This window comes from Phocoena phocoena, chromosome 12, assembly GCF_963924675.1.
Source record: "Phocoena phocoena chromosome 12, mPhoPho1.1, whole genome shotgun sequence".
In the NCBI taxonomy this organism is placed as follows: domain Eukaryota; kingdom Metazoa; phylum Chordata; class Mammalia; order Artiodactyla; family Phocoenidae; genus Phocoena; species Phocoena phocoena.
The window spans coordinates 2,685,403-2,704,340 of NC_089230.1; the positions used below are offsets into that span (position 1 = coordinate 2,685,403).

General features: G+C 46.9%; 1 protein-coding gene across 4 annotated transcripts in view; it reads left to right on the plus strand.

Annotated features, from left to right (window-relative positions):
- Nucleotides 1-18,938, plus strand: part of RPS6KA2 (ribosomal protein S6 kinase A2) — a 338,356-nt gene that overhangs the window by 234,727 nt on the left and 84,691 nt on the right. For 3 of the 4 annotated variants that reach the window (XM_065888700.1, XM_065888701.1, XM_065888702.1), the window contains one exon: nt 17,723-17,839. In XM_065888700.1, the coding sequence (XP_065744772.1) occupies nt 17,723-17,839 (117 nt within the window). Of the gene's footprint in view, nt 1-14,794; nt 14,804-17,719; nt 17,840-18,938 lie in introns of those variants that run through there. The other variant, XM_065888703.1, reaches the window with a different exon arrangement.

Consider the following 18,938-nt stretch of genomic DNA (forward strand, 5'->3'; position numbering starts at 1 on the left):
CGGACGTGCAGGCTCAGCGGCCATGGCTTACGGGCCCAGCTGCTCTGCGGCGTGTGGGATCTTCGTGGACCGGGGCATGAACCCGCGTCCCCTGCATCGGCAGGCGGACTCCCAGCCCCTGCGCCACCGGGGAAGCCCGAAATCTCAGATATTGAAGCTGATAGGAGTGTCTCATAGAGAGAGGTGTGAAAAGCCACGATGTGGAGACGGACCCCGTCTTGTCCGTCGTGTAGATCCTGCCACGTACCTGCAAGGAAAGCAGCTTTGTTTGCTTAGGTGCAGTGTTGCTGGTTCAAGCTGTTTCAGTACATCTGAGTCCAAACTGCTGAAGAAATGGGACATTTTTACATGGTGTTTATTGAATGGATGTTTTCTGTCATCACTTGGGACAGTATTCTGGCTACATAGGGAAAAGGTCAAGGAATGAAAAATCCCTAAACTCATTTCAAATTCAGGTTTTTAAAATTACCGATTAATTTATCTTTGTAAAACTCGTGACTGCCTTTCGTTTGCGGGGCCCTGAGTGTACGTGCAATTTGAGTATTTTTAAGACTTCCGAGAGAGTTGCTGGTGGTGTCGTCCAGAGTGTCTCCTCAGCTTTACCCGGGGTGGAAGGTCACACTGTTTTCTCAAAAAACCAAAAAGAGAAACCCGCAACTCTTTCCGACAGCACGTTGACTTGATCTCATGTCTGATGGGCCAGTGTGTGTCCTTTGGGGACCGTGTCCTCACTGCCACCAGCACCTCTGCCTCTGTCTTCTCGTCCAGTGAAGGCTCGAGTCTCAGGCATTATTCCTGAGCCTTTCTGTCCACCCCCTCGAAACAGCGTGCGCATCCGGGGAGAGGCGGGCACGGAAGCTCACCTGGCTTTTTATTCAGTCAGCAGCTCGAAGTCCAGTGTTTTCACAACAAAAGAGACAGGTTAAACTTTGTCTCACATCCACCTTATAAAGCGGGCCTGGCGATCTGGGAATATTGTAGTCACGAGGCTTGAGACAGAAGTTGAGGTGTGCACCAACTAGTGAAAATTTGCAGAGCTCGCACTTAAGGAGTAATTTCCCAGGGAATCATTATTTGAAAAGTTCGAAGGATGATGAGAAAACTGTGTCTCTCTGTGGGAAGAAGTAGCTGAAAGCTGAACTTACGAACTGTGTCAGCTGCGTCACCAATCATTCCAAGAGCTCTTCACTCCAAGAGCTGCTTGAGATCATTCCCTGGAGTCCCCCTGTGCACACACGCACACGCACACGCACACGGAGGGCTGGGTGCAATTTCAGCCACCACTTTGGGGCAGCCTGCTGGCGAGAGCCCCTTCCTAGACACAGATGCTCTTTTCCCATGAACAGTCTCTGACCTAAACCTGTGATTTTTCCAGTGGGGCTCAGTTCTGGGTAAGATCCAAGAGGACGCTGGAAATCTCAGTGGGATTTGCACTGGAGTTCCAAAGCCATCATTCTGGGAAAGAAGAGCAACTTGGAAATATTCAGAAACAGATGACAGCAGGCTGGTTGTCCTTCTTCAGTCTCTCAGTGTGTAACTGCCGACAGAAAACAGCCAAGTCCATTTAAAGCCACGCCACGTTTGGCTCAGGAACAAAGTCATCGACAGGGAGATGCGCCACACGTGTGATACTGGGACAGCTGAGTCAGGGCAGGACCCAGCGGGTAGAGAGAGGAGAGGGCATTGGGAGGGAGGGTCCTTGCTACTCTGCCCGGGATGCTTGCTACTCACGACATCACCAGTGGTTGCCAGTCTGTTTGAATGAATCCTGGTCCTTGTAAGCATTGCTTGTATCAAGGAGTTTAACCAAAAAAATAGAAAAAATAGTGTGAAAAAAACATGCGTTAAGTGGCCAAGGTACTTCATACCTACAGCGTATGAGCTCAGCCTATCGCGAGAATTTTAAATCCGGCAGTATTATATGAGTGTGCTCGTATGCTAGTGATTATGGAACCGTTCAGATCGGACACTGTTGACCTAGCCTGGTAGACGGCGTGTCACAGCTTGACCGCAGAAGTGACAGAGCACCTGCAGCTGTCGCCAGGCTCCCAGCCTGCATCCGAGGTTCAGGGCTTAGGTGTAATGGTTGGTTCATCTCTGCTGTATCACCAAGTAAAGAATTAGTTGTCTTTGTAGGAAATGATAGAACTTTTCTCAGCAGTTTGGAATAATAGCCTCAGCTGAAGGGGCTTTCTAAACAAATTTTCAAATCACTTTTTCTGGTATAAATAATTTTTGACATACTACTACCAGAGTCTCAGAAAAGTCTTAGGATTTTCGCCACCATCACTTAAGCCTGTTGTAGACAAAGTGTGTGATCTTGAAGTACAGCAAGATATCTCGAATTGCTGGACGGGGCTGAAGCATTTTGGCAAAACCCAAGCTAGGATAGACTTTTACAAACTTTTATAATACGATTTCTTTGGATTTCAAAATCGTATATAACGCAGATCACGACTCCACGAATGTGGGAAGTTCCCAAGCCCGTGTCTTACACCATGAACCAGATTGCGTCTCAGCAGGCTGGCTCGGTGTGCTGCAGGCCTTGTTCAGCAGACGTACTCTGGACCGAGCATCCCATGGGATAACAGACGCGAGGGCGTTCAGTGCACCTTGTTTAAAGCACCCACAAGGTCTTCATTTATTCCTGTACAAACACGTATCGAGTAAATGCTGTGCGCTGGGCGCTTTGAGGTAGGAGGGTACCACCGAGAACGAAACGGGTATTTGCACAGAGGGGCCAGGCCGACGGGGGATAATGACAGTGATGTTGTATTTACCCTGCGTGTAATCTCTGATTTCTCCAAGAAGTGTCTGCAGGCCAGCTGCCTCTCTCAAACAGCCTCACAGGTCATTGGGTAGCAATCAGCTTGAGTCAGATGAAACCCATCTACCGTGGAGTAAAATTTCAATTGTCCAGATCCCTCGGTGGCCCTGCGGGGGTCCTTGGATTCTCAGTCTCTGGTGCTTTGGGAACCGTGGCCATGCTGGTCGCAGGGAGCTGCATGGCAACAAGGCCACTGTACCCTCTAAACCAAATCAGTTTGTCACCTCACCTGACATACTTCATCTGTGCTCACGCCTGTTTGGAAATCTTCATCTTTGGCTTGTAGTGGCAAAAGCGTACATATGTGTGGAGTTCACCAGTTAGCTTCATTCCATTTGAGGGGTCACTTGGGGCCGAGTTCTCGCAGCTCTGACAGCTCCACCCTCGGGGTTGGAGGGCAGTGTGATGTGGATGGGCTGATGGGGGCATTTGAAAACTTTAACACGTATCTGATTTTTTTTAGCAGGATGTTTTATAATTTTTTTAAATGTCAACTAAGTTGGTTTTAAAAAGAGGAAGAGGGGTGGTTATTCAGCTAACTTCTTTGAGGGTTTCGGCCAAAAGTTTCATCTTTTCAAAAGTTTGGAAACCTGATAAAAGCACATTATCACTGAAATTGTTTAAGCTTAATTCTGAAGGTCATGACTGTTCTCTGTCTGGATTCTGTGTGTAAGAATCTTCGGGATAAGAAAGGGGATACAGCCAGGGCTAGCTCCATGTCATGTGTGTTCTGAGACTCCGATAGCCAAATTGGCAGTCTTCTCTAAGGATATGTGGGACGATCTACTTTTAGCAGGAAAAATGGCTGGGACCAGAGTATTGACAGTAGTTCTAGTCTGTTGCCCTAAGCATGGCCCTCATGCATTGGCCTTGTATGGGGGATGCCACCCACGTGGAAACTCCCCTCGAAGGTTTGGGGATTATTGATCCAACGCGCACACACGTTACAACAGTGACTACAGTTGATTTCGCTTAGATTGCTACTCATGGCTGTTGAAGAAAAAAAAAATTTAACCCCTTCATATTTACATCTGTGAAACTATTTAAGAGAAATAAATGTATCACACAAGCCATTTTGTCTAGTACACCATAGCAGACAGTCATCTCTAATTTCACTTTTAAACCTTTTTTCCTCATTTTTCAGTTTCCAGTAAATCCATACCACCCACCTCCCAGGAAAAAATTCTGTTAACTCCCTGGCCGCCCGCCAGGCTGGGAAGTTTGTGTTGGTCTCCGCGTTGCACATTCTTGTGTTTACCGTCCGTGCCCTGATTGGAAATACTGTATTCCTCCACAAGATGAACCTTGCATGTTGAGTTTAAAAATTTTAATAGCTTTAGGGCTTCCCTGGTGGCGCAGTGGTTGAGAGTCCGCCTGCCGATGCAGGGGACGCGGGTTCGTGCCCCGGTCCGGGAGGATCCCACATGCCGCGGGTCGGCTGGGCCCGTGAGCCATGGCCGCTGAGCCTGCGCGTCCGGAGCCTGTGCTCCGCAGCGGGAGAGGCCACAACAGTGAGAGGCCCGCGTACCGCAAAAAAAAAAAAAAAAAAAAAATTTAATAGCTTTAAAAATATCGAGCCTTTGTTTTTCACCAAATGGTAGGTTTATTCTCCGCATCCAGAAAAGGTGTCCAGATTCTTTCATGTTGGCTTCCATCTTTTTGTATTCCTGCAAGTTATTTGATCTTATCTGCTTTTCAAAACTCACAGTTCATTTTGCATAAGCTTCCCATTGTATTTCAGTTTAGCTGGATGTGATAGCGGTGGGTGAGTATAGGAATCCCACATCTGTGGTTAACTAGGTGACTTTATTGATTTAAATTTCCTTACATGGAAGCCTGAGTCTTCTTGCTGACGTTTACGTTTCTATATAAAAGATTTAGAAAACAAAGGAAAGAAAATCAACCACTTATACTTCTCTAACACTGTCACCGTTAACTTCTTGATGTATTTCCCATTGATGTTTCTCCGACAGCTCTTTTAAATGTCAGTGTAGTCATCATATACATAAAATTTATTTACTGCCTTCTTTAATTTAAAATCTTATAACAAGGCTCTTTCAACATTGCAAGTAGACTTCAAAATCACTTTTTAAAAATATTTTATTCTGAAATAATTATAAAATGGCAGAAAGTTTTAGAAACTAGTACAGAGGTCCTGTCTGCCCTTCCCCCAATTCCTCCACTGGTAGTATCTTGTATAACCATAGTACAGCACAGAAACTAGGAGTCTGACACTTGATGCAATCAACAGAACTTATGCAGATGTCACCAGTTTTACACGTGCTCTTTTGTGTGTGTGTGTGGTTCTATGAGTTTCATCACACGTGTAGATTCATGTAACCTGCACCACAATCAAGGCAGAATTTTTCCATCTCCACAAAGATCCCTCCTGTTACTCTTTTATGCAACGCACACACATGCACACCTGCACACGCGCACACAATCGCTTACCTCTGGCAACCACTAATCTCTTCTTTTTCTCTAAGATTTTGTCATTTCAAGATGTTATACGGCTTCCCTGGTGGCGCAGTGGTTGAGAGTCTGCCTGCCGATGCAGGGGACACAGGTTCGAGCCTTGGTCTGGGAAGATCCCACATGCTGTGGAGCAACTGGGCCCGTGAGCCACAACTACTGAGCCCGCGTGTCTGGAGCCTGTGCTCCGCAACAGGAGAGCCCGCGACAGTGAGAGGCCCGCGCACCGCAATGAAGAGTGGCCCCGCTCCCCGCAACTGCAGAAAGCCCTGGCGCAGAAGCGAAGACCCAACACAGCCAAAAATAAATAAATAAATTAATTTAAAAAAAAAAAAAAAGATGTTATAAAGGGCTTTCCTGGTGGCGCAGTGGTTAAGAATCCGCCTGCCAATGCAGGGGACACGGGTTCGAGCCCTGGTCCAGGAAGACGCCACACGCGGCGGAGCAATTAAGCCCGTGCGCCACAACTACTGAGCCTGCGTTCTAGAGCCCGTGTGCCACAACTACTGAAGCCCGCGCGCCTAGAGCCCGTGCTCTGCAACAAGAGAAGCCACCGCAGTGATAAGCCCGCGCACCACAATGAAGAGTAGCCCCTGCTCGCCGCAACTAGAGAAAGCCCGCGCGCAGCAACAAAGACCCAAGGCGGCCAAAAAAAAAGATGTTATACAAATGGGGATCATATTGTTGATGAAAAATTAATCAATAGTCAATCTAAGAAAGAAATGGAAATTTTAATTTGAGTCAGTCTGGGCATTATGACCCTAGAGACAGGCTCTTAGAGAGCTCTGAGGACTGAAGAGGTAAGGGGGAGGCCAGTGTATACGTGATTTTGACAAAGTGGGTACATGCAATCAGGCACACATCTTGATAGAAGGTTACTGCTATGTACAAGGAAAAGACGTCTTAGTTAATGGTTTTAGTGCTTTTGTAAGTATGGGAAGATGCAAGAATCCAGGTTCATAAAAAGCTTCTCCTGAGAATATCTAACTCTCTGAGGGCCGGTTCTGCCCGTTTTCCCAGAGCACAGAGGGCCTCATCCTTATCTTTGTTCTGAATTCCATTCAGGGTGTCTTGTAGGTCAGCAACTGCAGTGGCTAATGATATGATTCTTGTAGAACTGGATGGTGGGCAACAGTCTTTATTTTGCAATCCCTTCCCTTTCAATCTTAGTTTTGACCAAGGTTTAGGAGGCATTTCCTGACCCATTTGCCCCAAGGCGCTAGGAGTGCTCATCCCCGGGTCAGGGGAGGTTTTTGTCGAGAGGTCGCTCCAAGTGCTGTTACTGGACTAGGCCCTGTTAACAACAGCCAAAAGCCTGTGGACCACCCGTCTTACTGGTCTCTTGTGGTCCAGGAGACAGTTCCCTCTTGTGGCTTCTTCCCAAATCTAGAGTTACACTATTACAATCATTGATATTATAGGAGATATATTTCATCAAACTTTTCAAATCACCTAATCATCATTAATTTTATCTGAGGCTCAGTCACACAATTGGTAATGCAAGAACCAATAATCTTGTAAAAGGGGCAGAATACAAGTAATGTAACTGGTAACATTAATAAGGTCATAAATAGGTATTTAAGCTAAGACCTTCCCTTAGGTGTGGCTCAGTATCTCCCCAGGTTGTTTTACCAGACTGCTCAGCACCCATCACTATCTTTAAAGGAATCCACGTATTGGCATCGGACGTAAGGCTTGTCTGCACGTACAAGGCTAGTGGTGGGTGATCGTGACCCCTTACAGGACTGAGGAAGGAATGCTATCTTCTGAGGAGTTGTATGGCTGACACAGGAGGAGTAAACTTGATCTTCATGGCTGAGCTGGTATTACTGCCATTGGGGAGGTCTGGTTAATGTATACTGCAGACGCACAGAGCAAACTAGAGGGGAGGGAGGGAGGCCCAAACAGGCAGAGAAAACGTTTCATGTTTACATTCCTCTTGTGTTGCCTCCAAATAGGGATTTTTGTTTCATCAGGATAAATATCGTCTTCTGAGATTGGCTTTTTCCACTCAGCGTCATTCTGCGGAGACACACTCGTGTCGCGTGTATCCTTAGTGTGTCCCTTTTTATTGTCGCCGACGATGTGTCCCAGTTTGCTTAGCATTTAAGTTAGAGGACATCTGGGTTGTTTCCTGTTTGGGTATAAGGCTGCCGTGAACTATCACCTTCAGGTTTTTGCGTGAACGTACTCTTCATTTCTCTGGGATGAATGTGCGAGAATGCAATTACTGGGTTGTACGGTAAGTTCGTGTTTCATTTTGTAAGAAGCTACCTGACTGTTTTCCAGCAGCTGATCCATTTTCCATTCCCACCAGCAATGGATGAGAGATCCAGTTTCCCTGCATCCTCACCGGCATTGGATGTTATCACTATATTTTCTGTTTTAGCCACTGACAGATGTGTAGTGATATCTTACGGTGGATTTGCCTTTCTCTCGTGGCTAATGATGTTGAATATATTTTCAGGTGCTTGTTTGCCATTTGTATATCTTCTTTGGTGAAATGACTGTTTATCTCTTTTACCCATTTTCTAACTGGATTATTTGTTTTATTTTACTGTTGAGTTTTGAGAATTTTTATTTGTTATAGCTACAAGACCTTTGTTGCATAAGTGGCTTGCAGGTGTTTTCTTCCAGGCTATAGCTTCTCTTTTCATCTTCTTAGCAGAGTCTTAGCAGAACAAAAGTTTCAAACATTGATTAAGCTCAATTTACCGATGGATCATGCTTTGGAGATCATATCTAAGAATTTCCCCCTTATTCCTAGGTCCTGAAGCTTTTCTCCTAAAAGTTTTATAGTTTTATGTTATACATTTAAGTCTGTGATCCATTTTCAGTTCATTGTATAAAACGGGATTTAGGTCTGTTTTGTTTTGTTTTTTTTTCGCCTTGGAGTTCCAGTGCTCCAACACCGTTTGTTGAAAAGACTCTCCTTCCTCCACTGAATTTCTTCTTCAACCCTCTCAAAAATCAGTTGGGTGTATTTGAATGGGATGGGTTCATGCCCAGGCTCTCTGTTCTGTTCCATTAGTCTGTGTGTCCGTCCTTCCACCAGTACGTCACCGTCTTGATTACTGTAGCTGCGTTGTAAGCCTTAACATCAGTAGAGTGATTCCTCCCACTTTATTATTCTTTTTGAAAATTGTTTTTAGGGATTCTAGGTCATTTGCATTTCCATATAAGCTTTATTTTTATTTTTTTGTACATCTTTATCGGAGTATAATTGCTTCACAATGCTGTGTTAGTTTCTGTTGTACAACAAAGTGAATCAGCCATATGCATACATATATCCTATGGAGGTTCCTTAAAAATACTAAAATAGAACTACCGTATGACCCAGCAATCCCACTACTGGGCATATACCCTGAGAAACCATAATTCAAAAAGAGACATGTACCCATGTTCATTGCAGGACTATTTACAATAGCCAGGACATGGAAGCAACCTAAGTGTCCATCGACAGACGAATGGATAAAGAAGATGTGGCACATATATACAATGGAATATTACTCAGCCATAAAGAGGAACGAAATTGAGTTATTTGTAGTGAGGTGGATGGACCTAGAGACTGTCATACAGAGTGAAGTAAGTCAGAAAGAGAAAAACAAATACCGTATGTGATTGCATATATATGGAATCCATATAAATTTTAGAGTAAGCTTATCTGTATCTACAAAGAGCCTTGTTCAGACTTCGATGGGAATTGTGTTATGCCTACAGATCAATGTTTGGAGAATTATACCCTTTACTGAGTCCTCCAATCTGTGGACATGAATGTCCCTTCAGTTTTTTACCTCTTCTCTGATTGTTTTCAGTCGCGTTCGGGAATTTTCAGCACACAGATACGGTACGTGTTTTGTTCCTTTTCCCCTAAGTATTTCATTATTCTGGGAGCAACTGTAAATGGTGCAATCACTTTTAATGCCTTTGTAAAATTTCGTTTGGTGGATGTCATCATTTACTTAATTCTTCCACTGTTTTCTGGACATTTAAATTGTTTCTCATTTCTTCACTCTCATTAAAAAAAACATTGTAACAAACAGCTTTCCATATTCAGATTGTTTTGATAAAGTCTGAGGAGTGAGATCCCTGGGTCAGGCGGTGTGAACGTGTGTGCCTCTTGGTGACCGTGGAATTTGTGTGTGAATGAAAGCAGGCTTCCCGCTCAGTGCCCACCAGTCTGCCCAGCTGTCCAGTAAGACCAATGGCTTTCTGTTCATAGTGGCATATATTTTTCCAAGACGTGGACTCGGTGGTTTTTAGGTCCTGTCCTGCCTTGTGACTGATTACTCTCTGTCAAAATATAAAATTCTTTGTAGGGCACAATCATCGCTTTCCCAAACACATGACCTCATCCTGCGCACTTGCCCACATGTTAAACTGTGTTGCCGTCATTCCACTCACCCAAGCGGCAGCTTACGATCCTTTTGCAAGTTATTCCCGTTTGCTAAGACGTTACCGGTTTGAATAATTCATCCTTATCTACACCCCACGGATTCTGCTTTGTCCACCCTCATGAGGATCACAGACATGCTTGCTAGTGCATGTTTGCAACGTCACTTTTTTTTTTAATAAATTTATTCATTTATTTATTTTTATTTTTGGCTGCGTTGGGTCTTCATTGCTGCGTGCGGGCTTTCTCTAGTTGCGGCGAGCGGGGGCTACTCTTGGTTGTGGTGCGTGGGCTTCTCATTGTGGTGGCTTCTCTTGTTGCAGAGCACGGGCTCTAGGTGCACAGGCTTCAGTAGTTGTGGCGCACGGGCCCAGTAGTTGTGGCTCACAGGCTCTAGAGCACAGGCTCAGTAGTTGTGGCGCACGGGCTTAGATGCTCCGCAGCATGTGGGATCTTCCTGGACCAGGGCTCGAACCCGTGTCCCCTGCACTGGCAGGCGGATTCTTTGAAGAAGAAGTGATCTCTACTTTGAGGAAGGGCTATAAATATAGACATTCCAGCATAAGACTTTCCCAATCATAGCGATCAGTTTTAGTAACTGTTGCTGTGTGTTTTTTGCACCATTAAAAAAAGCCTGTTACTTTAGCAGTGTTTTCTTTGCAGAAACCAAATGGCCCTTCTCCACATAAGTGTTGCTTAGAGATGCCCAGTCAGTGCCTGCTCACTGGACAGGAGGGTGCAGTGTACTGGTCTGTGGTACCCGAGTCTTCAGAGGATGTCTGAGTGATTGGATGGATACAGCCCAGAGCTTTTGCTGTAGTTTGGTGTTTACCCTTGAGTCACTGTTTATGTCTAGTGTGCCAGTGGGTGCTGGCGGATCTGTACTTTCATTACAATTTGTACCTTTGGCTTAAATGTCCCCATGCACAAATGTACAGTGATACTCTTCCCAGTAGAGCAAGAAAAACACAATCCACTAGACGTTGAATTTTGACATTATCTTTGAGAATATTCTTGCCCTTTTGAACATTGCAACCTACCATCTGGCGACCAGCTTAGAATGCAAAGAAATTCTTACAGATGGTTCTGGAGGACCTTTGGTTTCATACCTGAAGAGAAAAATAAGTGAAACCTTTGTAATGAGGCTGGTAGATGTTCTCCGCTAATTACGTGTCCCTATGAGTCTGTCACCTTTTACTAGAGAAGGAGCGCGAGCTGGCCTCATGGAATAGTGAGAATTGACATCCAGCTGTCTGTACAGGTGGCTCAGCCCGTTTCTGTTGTGGAGAGAGCACAGTTGTGAGCGGGGAATGCTGGGCCTTCCCTTGACAATAGATACAGAGACTTGGAACAGAAAACAGCCTGGCAGGAGGGACGTGTCCCACGGGCACAGAGTCCCTGACACCAGCTGACTCAGCATGTCCTTACCTCTGTCAGAAACATCACAGTTACCAACAACTTGTTCTGATAAGATATTTACCGAAATGTCGAGTTTGAAAAAAAAAATTGGATATCAAGTCAGAAAATATGTAAATAATTAAGTCTTGGAGATGATGATATTCAGATAAGTGAAATTTTCCCTTTTCTGGAAAAAACCGTGAAGCGGTCCCAGTCGATCTCACTGGGATGAGACTATAGTTACACTGGTAGTGGGTGATCGTCGCGGAGGTTTTTCGTTTGGGAATTTCAAGCCCACGTTGTCAGCTTTTCTCAACTCTCGGTGCAGCTTCTCTCTCTTTCACACCACACATCTCAGATCCGAAGTGACAATGTTCTGAGTATGTGGACGGATGGGAAACGGTGATAATTGCCTGTTCGGTGCACGGCAGGCAGGCAGGCAGCCTGGTATCATTTTATCACCCTCTTTACTCGACACTATTTTTAAAGTTGTACTAAAGAATAAAGACTTAGCCCCGTCAGCACACATCCCGCTGCCCCAGGACAGACACTGTCCCCGTACAGAGCTGTGTGTTCCGTAAGGAAACTTCTCTGCTTCGGGACCTATAGCGACATACGTTTCCATCCACAGTTTTGAGGCCCTTTGGTGATTCCTCAGTGCCTCTTGACAAATGCAGATAATGACTTCCTCATCCGTGTGCAAAGTGACTCTTTACAAAGCACGTCCTTGAAGGTGGCTTTCCAGGTGAGATGGAAATTGTCCATGGCCGCATCTAGAACCTGCGCCTGAAACACCACACCCAGGTTCCAGGGCCTCTGTCACTTCACAGCTCATGTTCCACAGAGCGTTGCTTTCTCCGGGGGCTCAAGGATTGATGGAACTTACTAGAACTAACCCACCTGAGGGACGTCGAGGTGTCAGAACCTGGGAGCCTGCAGTGCGTGTGTTGTGGGCGCCTGTGTCTTCCTCTCTCTGTGCAAGGAGGCCCCTGCAGGAACGCGGCTCTGTCTGCCCGTCACCGCTATAATCACAGCTTCCAGGGCGTCCAATTTGCATAGACTGTGACTTATAAAAATACCAGCAGACGGAGAGGCTTTCAGAAGGATGGAAGGGGAGATAATTTGAGGGAGCGACAGGCAACGAGGGCAAAGAAAGACAGAAGCCGTGAGGGGTGGCACTTTCATTTAAAAACAGAGGGAAAAGTCCACCTTGCCTTTAATAACAAAATTAATAAAAGGGAGGTGGAGGGCAAAAGTCTGGATGGGAAGGAAAAGGCAGAGAATAAAAATGAGACGTGTCTTGGTTGTTTCTCCTCCCCTCTCCTCTGAGTTTCTTCACTTCCCCCTGCTGTGATGTCTGAGTCCCAAGTTCGGCCCAGTTCAGTCCCTGAGGGGCTTCAGAAGCAGCTCAAGGTTTCTTTCTGAAGGCGGACACGCCTGGCTGGTTGTCCCTGTGTGTGAGTTACTGCCGTGACTGCCCTGGGGGCTGGGTCACTTTCTTTGGTTAAAAAAAAAGGGAAAACGCCATTCCAAGATGCGTGAGAAGAGTGCCCTGTGTGCACTGCACGATCTTTCCGTCGGGGAGTTGCAGCATCCAGGCGGGCGTTGCACCAGGTGGGTCTGCGGTTCAGGCCCAGGGGCCACCGCTCTGTGCTTCGTCCTTCTCCTGAGTCTCAGAGCCGCTGCCCCCGGCCTCTGGCTTCCTCCAGCATTTTCCTGTCTCGTTCCCTTGCTCCTGTGCCTTCACGCAGGGTTTTGTTTTTCTTCAGTGGGCCGTCCCTGTTCTCTCGTCGGGGAAGTGTCGCCATCCTAAATGCCTTAGCTTATATTTAGCCCTTTGGAAACGGCCTGGAAACTTTGAGCAGAAATAGTTTCCCGAGGAACCGATTGGAGCAGTGCAGCTGGTCCTGTAACTCCATCTCACATTTGCTCACGCCAGCGGGAGCAGACGCATTGGCAGAGACGCGTGAAGGGCAATTTAAAGAGCAGAGAAGAGTGTGCAGTGCATGAGCCACTGCGTCTCAGAAGCTTCCTCGGGCGGGTGGGAGAGGAAGCCGCGCTGCCCGGAGCCTGCATCCCATCTGGGCCCCGGGAGGTCGGGATCCACTTGCGGCTCGGCCCCTGGGTTCCCTTGGAGAAGCCACCGGACCTGCCTAGAAGGAGGAGGTTCCTTCTGGCTCTGAGTCTGAGGCTCACGCCTGGTCCTTCTGCCTTGTATTATAGTGTGTGCACAGCCGTCTCCTCGGGGGTCTTTGTAGTGAACGGCCTGTGTCGTTGATTCTGGACGCTTTACTGGGGGTGGGGTGCGCCTCCCCCAGGAACTTTTCAAGGGTCCCCTGTCTTCACAAATAGACAGATGAGCTACTTGGTGACTTCTCTCTACTTTCAAAGCATTTCTGAACTTTGTTCCTAGCAGTACGGTGGGCTAGGTGTGGTGAGCCCTCTGTCTAAAAACAGTTGAAAGTATGGATAAAATATCTCTTTTAAACAGTTAAATGCATCGATGAGCTGGGAAGTGGTAGGAGTACTCAGAGGCCAGGCCCCAGGTCAGAGCAGCTGACAGGGCAGAGGGCCAGCAACAAATGCCAGGTTTGCCCCGTAGCCCTCTCCCCCGCCCGCATGTAGCAGAGGCCCCGGGAGGCTCCCGGCCCCCGAGGTCTCCCCGACCTCACGCGCACACTCAGGACCTCACCTGGGATGAGCCTCACGTCTGGAGTTCTGGGGGCAGGTCCAGACCTGAGAGCTGTCGGTGTTCAGATGGTAACACAAAGCCCCAAGACAGGACTAGGTCCCGAGGGGGTGATGACGGGGAAGAAGAGCCGGGGTCCAGGGGATGTTGGGAGACAGGGAGATAAGGAGACGGAAGAGAGGGGGTGTCGGGAGACCCGGGGGGTGTGATGTCCCGGAATCCAAGTGAGGGAAGCGTTTCGAGGAAGATGGGGTGATGGGTGGTGCCCAGTGCGTGGACTCTGAGGTCTGACCCCTGGGTTGAGCCCCGTGGAGGGTTTTGATGACTTGATGAGGTGAAGAGAGTGGGTGGCAGTGGGTGTGAGAGAGGAGAGGAGGGAGGTGGGGCAGCGAGTGTGGAAATCCCTTCAAAGAGCTGGTGGGCAGCGGTGGGACCACGCAGTCTGTGTTTCCTGAGAAGCATGCGGACAGGACAGCCTGTTTGTGTGCTGCAGGGAACCACCCTGCAGGGCGGGGAGTGGGGCTTGAGGTGAAGCCCCGTCCTTCGCAGAGATTCCAGGCTCCGTAGTCCCGCCCGGGGCCTGGAATCTGCATTTTTAACGAGTTCCCTGGTGGTTCTGATGCAGGGGCACCACGGCCACAGCCTCCAGAACAAGATGTCATTCCCTGGCGAGGACGTCCTGTTTTGGGCTCTAGAAGAGGGAGCCGTGGTGCCCTGATGGGAGATGCCTCGAGATGTCGGCCTCTGCTGACCTGAGCTCCCGGCGGGACCCCGGAAAGCCAGGCTGCAGTTCTCGGGCCACCGCTGCGTTAACAGCGCCCGGAGTGGGACGGGGTTAGCCTGGCAGGACTTGCTCAGAGCGAGTCAGAGTTTCGGTGATTTCCTTGTTCTTTTCTGCACTTTCACGAGTCACCCGTTTAATAACTTATTCTTTGCTCTTTCTGAGAAGTGATATTCTGCATGGAAATCAGTGATTTCTAGAATGACCTTGTCCCCCTTTTTTGGAGACAAAGCTGACGCTTGCCCGATTCTTATTTTCTACGTCTTTGTCATTAATATTTCACAACTTGTTTTTTAACCTCTTTATGGGAGTATAATTGCTTTACAATGGTGTGTTAGTTTCTGCTGTTTAGCAAAATGAATCAGCTATACATATACATATATCCCCATATCCCCTCCTTCTTGTGTCTCCCTCCCTCCCTCCCTATTCCACCCCTCTAGGTGGTCACAAACCACCGAGCTGATCTCCCTGTGCTATGCGGCTGCTTCCCACTAGCTCTCTATTTTACATTTGGTAGTGAATATATGTCCATGCCACTCTCTCACTTGATCCCAGCTTACCCTTCCCCCTCCCCGTGTCCTCAAGTCCATTCTCTACGTCTGCGTCTTTATTCCTGTCCTGCCCCTAGGTTCATAAGAACCTTTTTTTTTTTTTTAGATTTCATATATATGTGTTAGCGTATGGTATTTGTTTTTCTCTTTCTGACTTACTTCACTCTGTATGACAGACTCTAGGTCCATCCACCTCACTACAAATAACTCAGTTTCATTTCTTTTTATGACTGAGTAATATTCCATTGTATATATGTGCCACATCTTCTTTATCCATTCATCTGTTGATGGACACTTAGGTTGCTTCCATATCCTGGCTATTGTAAATAGAGCTGCAATGAACATTGAATATTTCACAACTTTTAATCTGTGTTTACTTTTCGTAAATATTCTCCCTTTAATGACATGAAAAGCGGATGATTCAGAACAGAGGAAGTTACCTTCCAGGGTGACTTCGGTGCGGGGCAGAGCACGGAGGGCACCGCGACGGGTCCCCTCCGGCCGTTTCCATCACTGCCCCTGTGTCTCTAATACCTGCACAGGAATTTCCTCCATCTGTCAGAATTTCAACAGGGAGTCTAAAATTCACTGTCATAAATTATTTTGTCCTATGTTGATGTCATTTCTCTAGTTTTTCTCTCTCGCATTAGAACATTTTTGAAATCCTTGCTTACAGAGCAAGGGCCTGACCATGACACCAGGTTCTCCCCACAGATTTCTCAAGTTATTTAAAAAAATACTCTTTCTTAGGAGTTATGCTACAAACCAAATTTTTAGTGCTATATGTAGAGGGAACAGACTTTATTTTCTTAAGGGAATGGCATTAAAATCCACATAGAATTCTAGAAAAAATGACCTGCCTCATAAAAGGGAAAAGGCATTTATTTCAAAATGAAGCACAGACACTATTTTATATCTGGTTGCCCTTTAAGGCAGTAGTCACAAAATGATTCAGAAAATATCACTGTCCAGTCTGGAAACAGTTAGAAGCAGACAGGCCCGGGCACGTTCCCCGTGTTCCCATCTGGGTGTTTCCTGTGCACACAGCAATCAGCATTGGATTCCAGACCTTTTCTCTTTTTTTTCTTTCTTTCTTTCTTTTTTTTTTTAATCCTTGGGAAAGAGGAAAACAAAATATCTCAAGCAAGTTCAAGCCAAAATGTCACTATGAATGCAGAACTCTAAAATCTAAAATGTGAAACCCTTGGTTCCTTTTTCTATGGGTAGTTGAGAGTCTTTGCTCTTCAAGACCGTACTGATCTTAAATGGGACATTAACTGCATTGTAGCATTATCAGGGAGCAGCCTGAGGTTTTAACGCCCTTCCCGAGGAGGAGGTTAGGTACGTGCTTTGAGTGCGTTTGCTGTAAGTACTTGGACAGCAAGAATCTACACGAAATGCAATGTTAAGAGAGATCTGCTTCTAAGTCTTTGAGTCGAAATGTTCAGGCAGTGATGATTCAGGAAGGTGAATGCTGACGTGTTGGTGGGATGCGCTGGGCTGGGGAGACCTGATGGCCTGGGTGCTGGGCTGCTTGTTCACAGGAGGGGTGACGCGGGGCCCTGGGCGGGAATCCTGGGGTCCGGGGCACGGACCCCTCCGGGGATGCTGCACTGCAGGAGCTGGGTCACCTGCCTGCCGAGGGGGTCACAGCAGGTTGAGTGACCTCATGCACCTCCCCACAGAAAAACACCTACTTTACAGTTTTTCCATGTCAAATAGCTGGTGGTGGATAGGTGGCATACCCCCTTACAGGTGAAGTAGTACGTCTCTGGGGACAGGTAGTTCTCTGATGAGAATTTGTAGTGATTTCTGCCAGTGTTTTAATTTAAAGATCAAGGGCTTTTTTTTCCTACTGGGAAGGCTTCTGGACTGGCAGAAAATCCTATCTGACTGCTTCTTCTGAAATATAAGCTCTGGGATGGCAATGAATCATTCTTTGCATTAGCTCTGGCAAAAATATAAGGGCGAGTAGAATTATAAGAAGGAGGAGAAAAAAAATCTGCATTCACAGACGACTTCTGCCTGTGGATCCCTATTGGTGACCTTTTTTTTTTTTTTTTTTTTTTTTTGCAGTAGGCGGGCCTCTCACTGTTGTGGCCTCTCCCGTTACGGAGTGCAGGCTCAGCGGCCATGGCTCACGGGCCCAGCCGCTCCGCGGCATGTGGGATCTTCCCGGACCGGGGCACGAACCCGCGTCCCCTGCGTCGGCAGGCAGACTCTCAACCACTGCGCCACCAGGGAAGCCCCTGATAACCTTTTTGACCACAGCAGTGTAGACGTTAAGACAGATTCTCAGAGGTTTGTTTTGTTCCATGGTTCCCACATTCCTCCCTGTCCAAAATTTTGCCCAAACTGTTAAGAAGCAGGATGGATTTCACTGAGATATTGGTAAGACCACATGACGCAACTCCATGGGGAAAGGAGACAGTTACAGGCTCACAAACGGAATCCTTGGTATAAATAAGCAAGTTGATTTTGTAAAGCTCTGTGGTGTCACTGCTTTAAACTCCTATCCTGAAAATCCATAACGTACCTGACTTGTTGTAACTTCAGAGGACGAATCCAGAGGAACCCCTTGATTTGTATTTTTGTCATTTTTCTCTTGCAGGAAGAGGGCATCGTGAAGGAGATTGACATCAGTCATCATGTGAAAGCAGGCTTTGAAAAGGCCGACCCTTCCCAGTTTGAACTGTTAAAAGTTTTGGGACAAGGGTCCTATGGAAAGGTAAGTTAGGTCCATGGTTCCCTCCAAGCGGGTCTCATTCCACTGGCGCTGGTCCCGCCCGTCAGGGCGAAGCACTTGAATGTCTGGTGAAGGAGACGGCAGAGGTGCCTCCCGAGCCCAAGGGAGAGGTGGCCCCAGGCTGAGGGAATGAGAAGTACAGGCAGCGCCCACGTGGTGGGTCCCGTGGGGGCTGGAGCTGGGGCCTCGGTTTGCCTGAAGCCCGTGACCGTGGAGCTGAGCTTAGGGACACCACACACCTTCCCTCTCCTGTAGCTTCCGTGGGCCTTTAGTGTGTCACCGTGCTGGCTAGGGTCCTTGAACTTGAGCCATGCATCTTTAGAAGTGCATACCCCACAAGTATTTCTCAAAAAGAAGGAAAAAGTAGGAGAACAAGGAAGAAAGGAACAGAGAAGGTGGTGCCCTTCGGGACCGGTTCATGTGACCGTCACCAAGGAGTCAAAGAGGCTGGGACTGCAGGCTGGCTCCCCTCACCCTCCGTGTAAACTGTGCAGATACTTTGCCTGTCCAAGCGTCAGTTTCCCCGTCTATGAAAGGGACATCATGTGAACTACTTTCTGTAATTATTCTATGGATTAAATAAGACATGACTCCTAGACGTCTAGCAATCGTCTACGATGAACCTGTGTACTAGAATTTTTCGTTTCCTTTCTTTTTCACCTTCAAATTAAAATGAGAACTGATTTCTCTCAGGAAATGAGAAATAGTTGTCTCTTTATATAGGGCCACGTCCACATACAGCACCATGTCAATACATCTTTCACGAGGACAAGTGAATTATTCCAGGGCAGTGCTAATATCTCTACGTCCTTGGTGTAACTGTTAGAAATTATACAGACTTAAGATTTCTAGAACATGAGGGCCTGAGGTAAACCATGAAGCCAACCTTTCCTAGAGTTTAAGCAGAACAGAGTCCTGGCTTTTTAAAGTAACTATTTTTGTATATGTGGTATGTGGACATTCACCAAATTTCCCCAGTCTTCATAGGACTTTGTGCCAAGATGAAATCCAGCGCATGTCGATTTCATGTAGGATTAATAGTTTGTTAGTGATGTTCTAGATAATCTCTTACAGACCACGA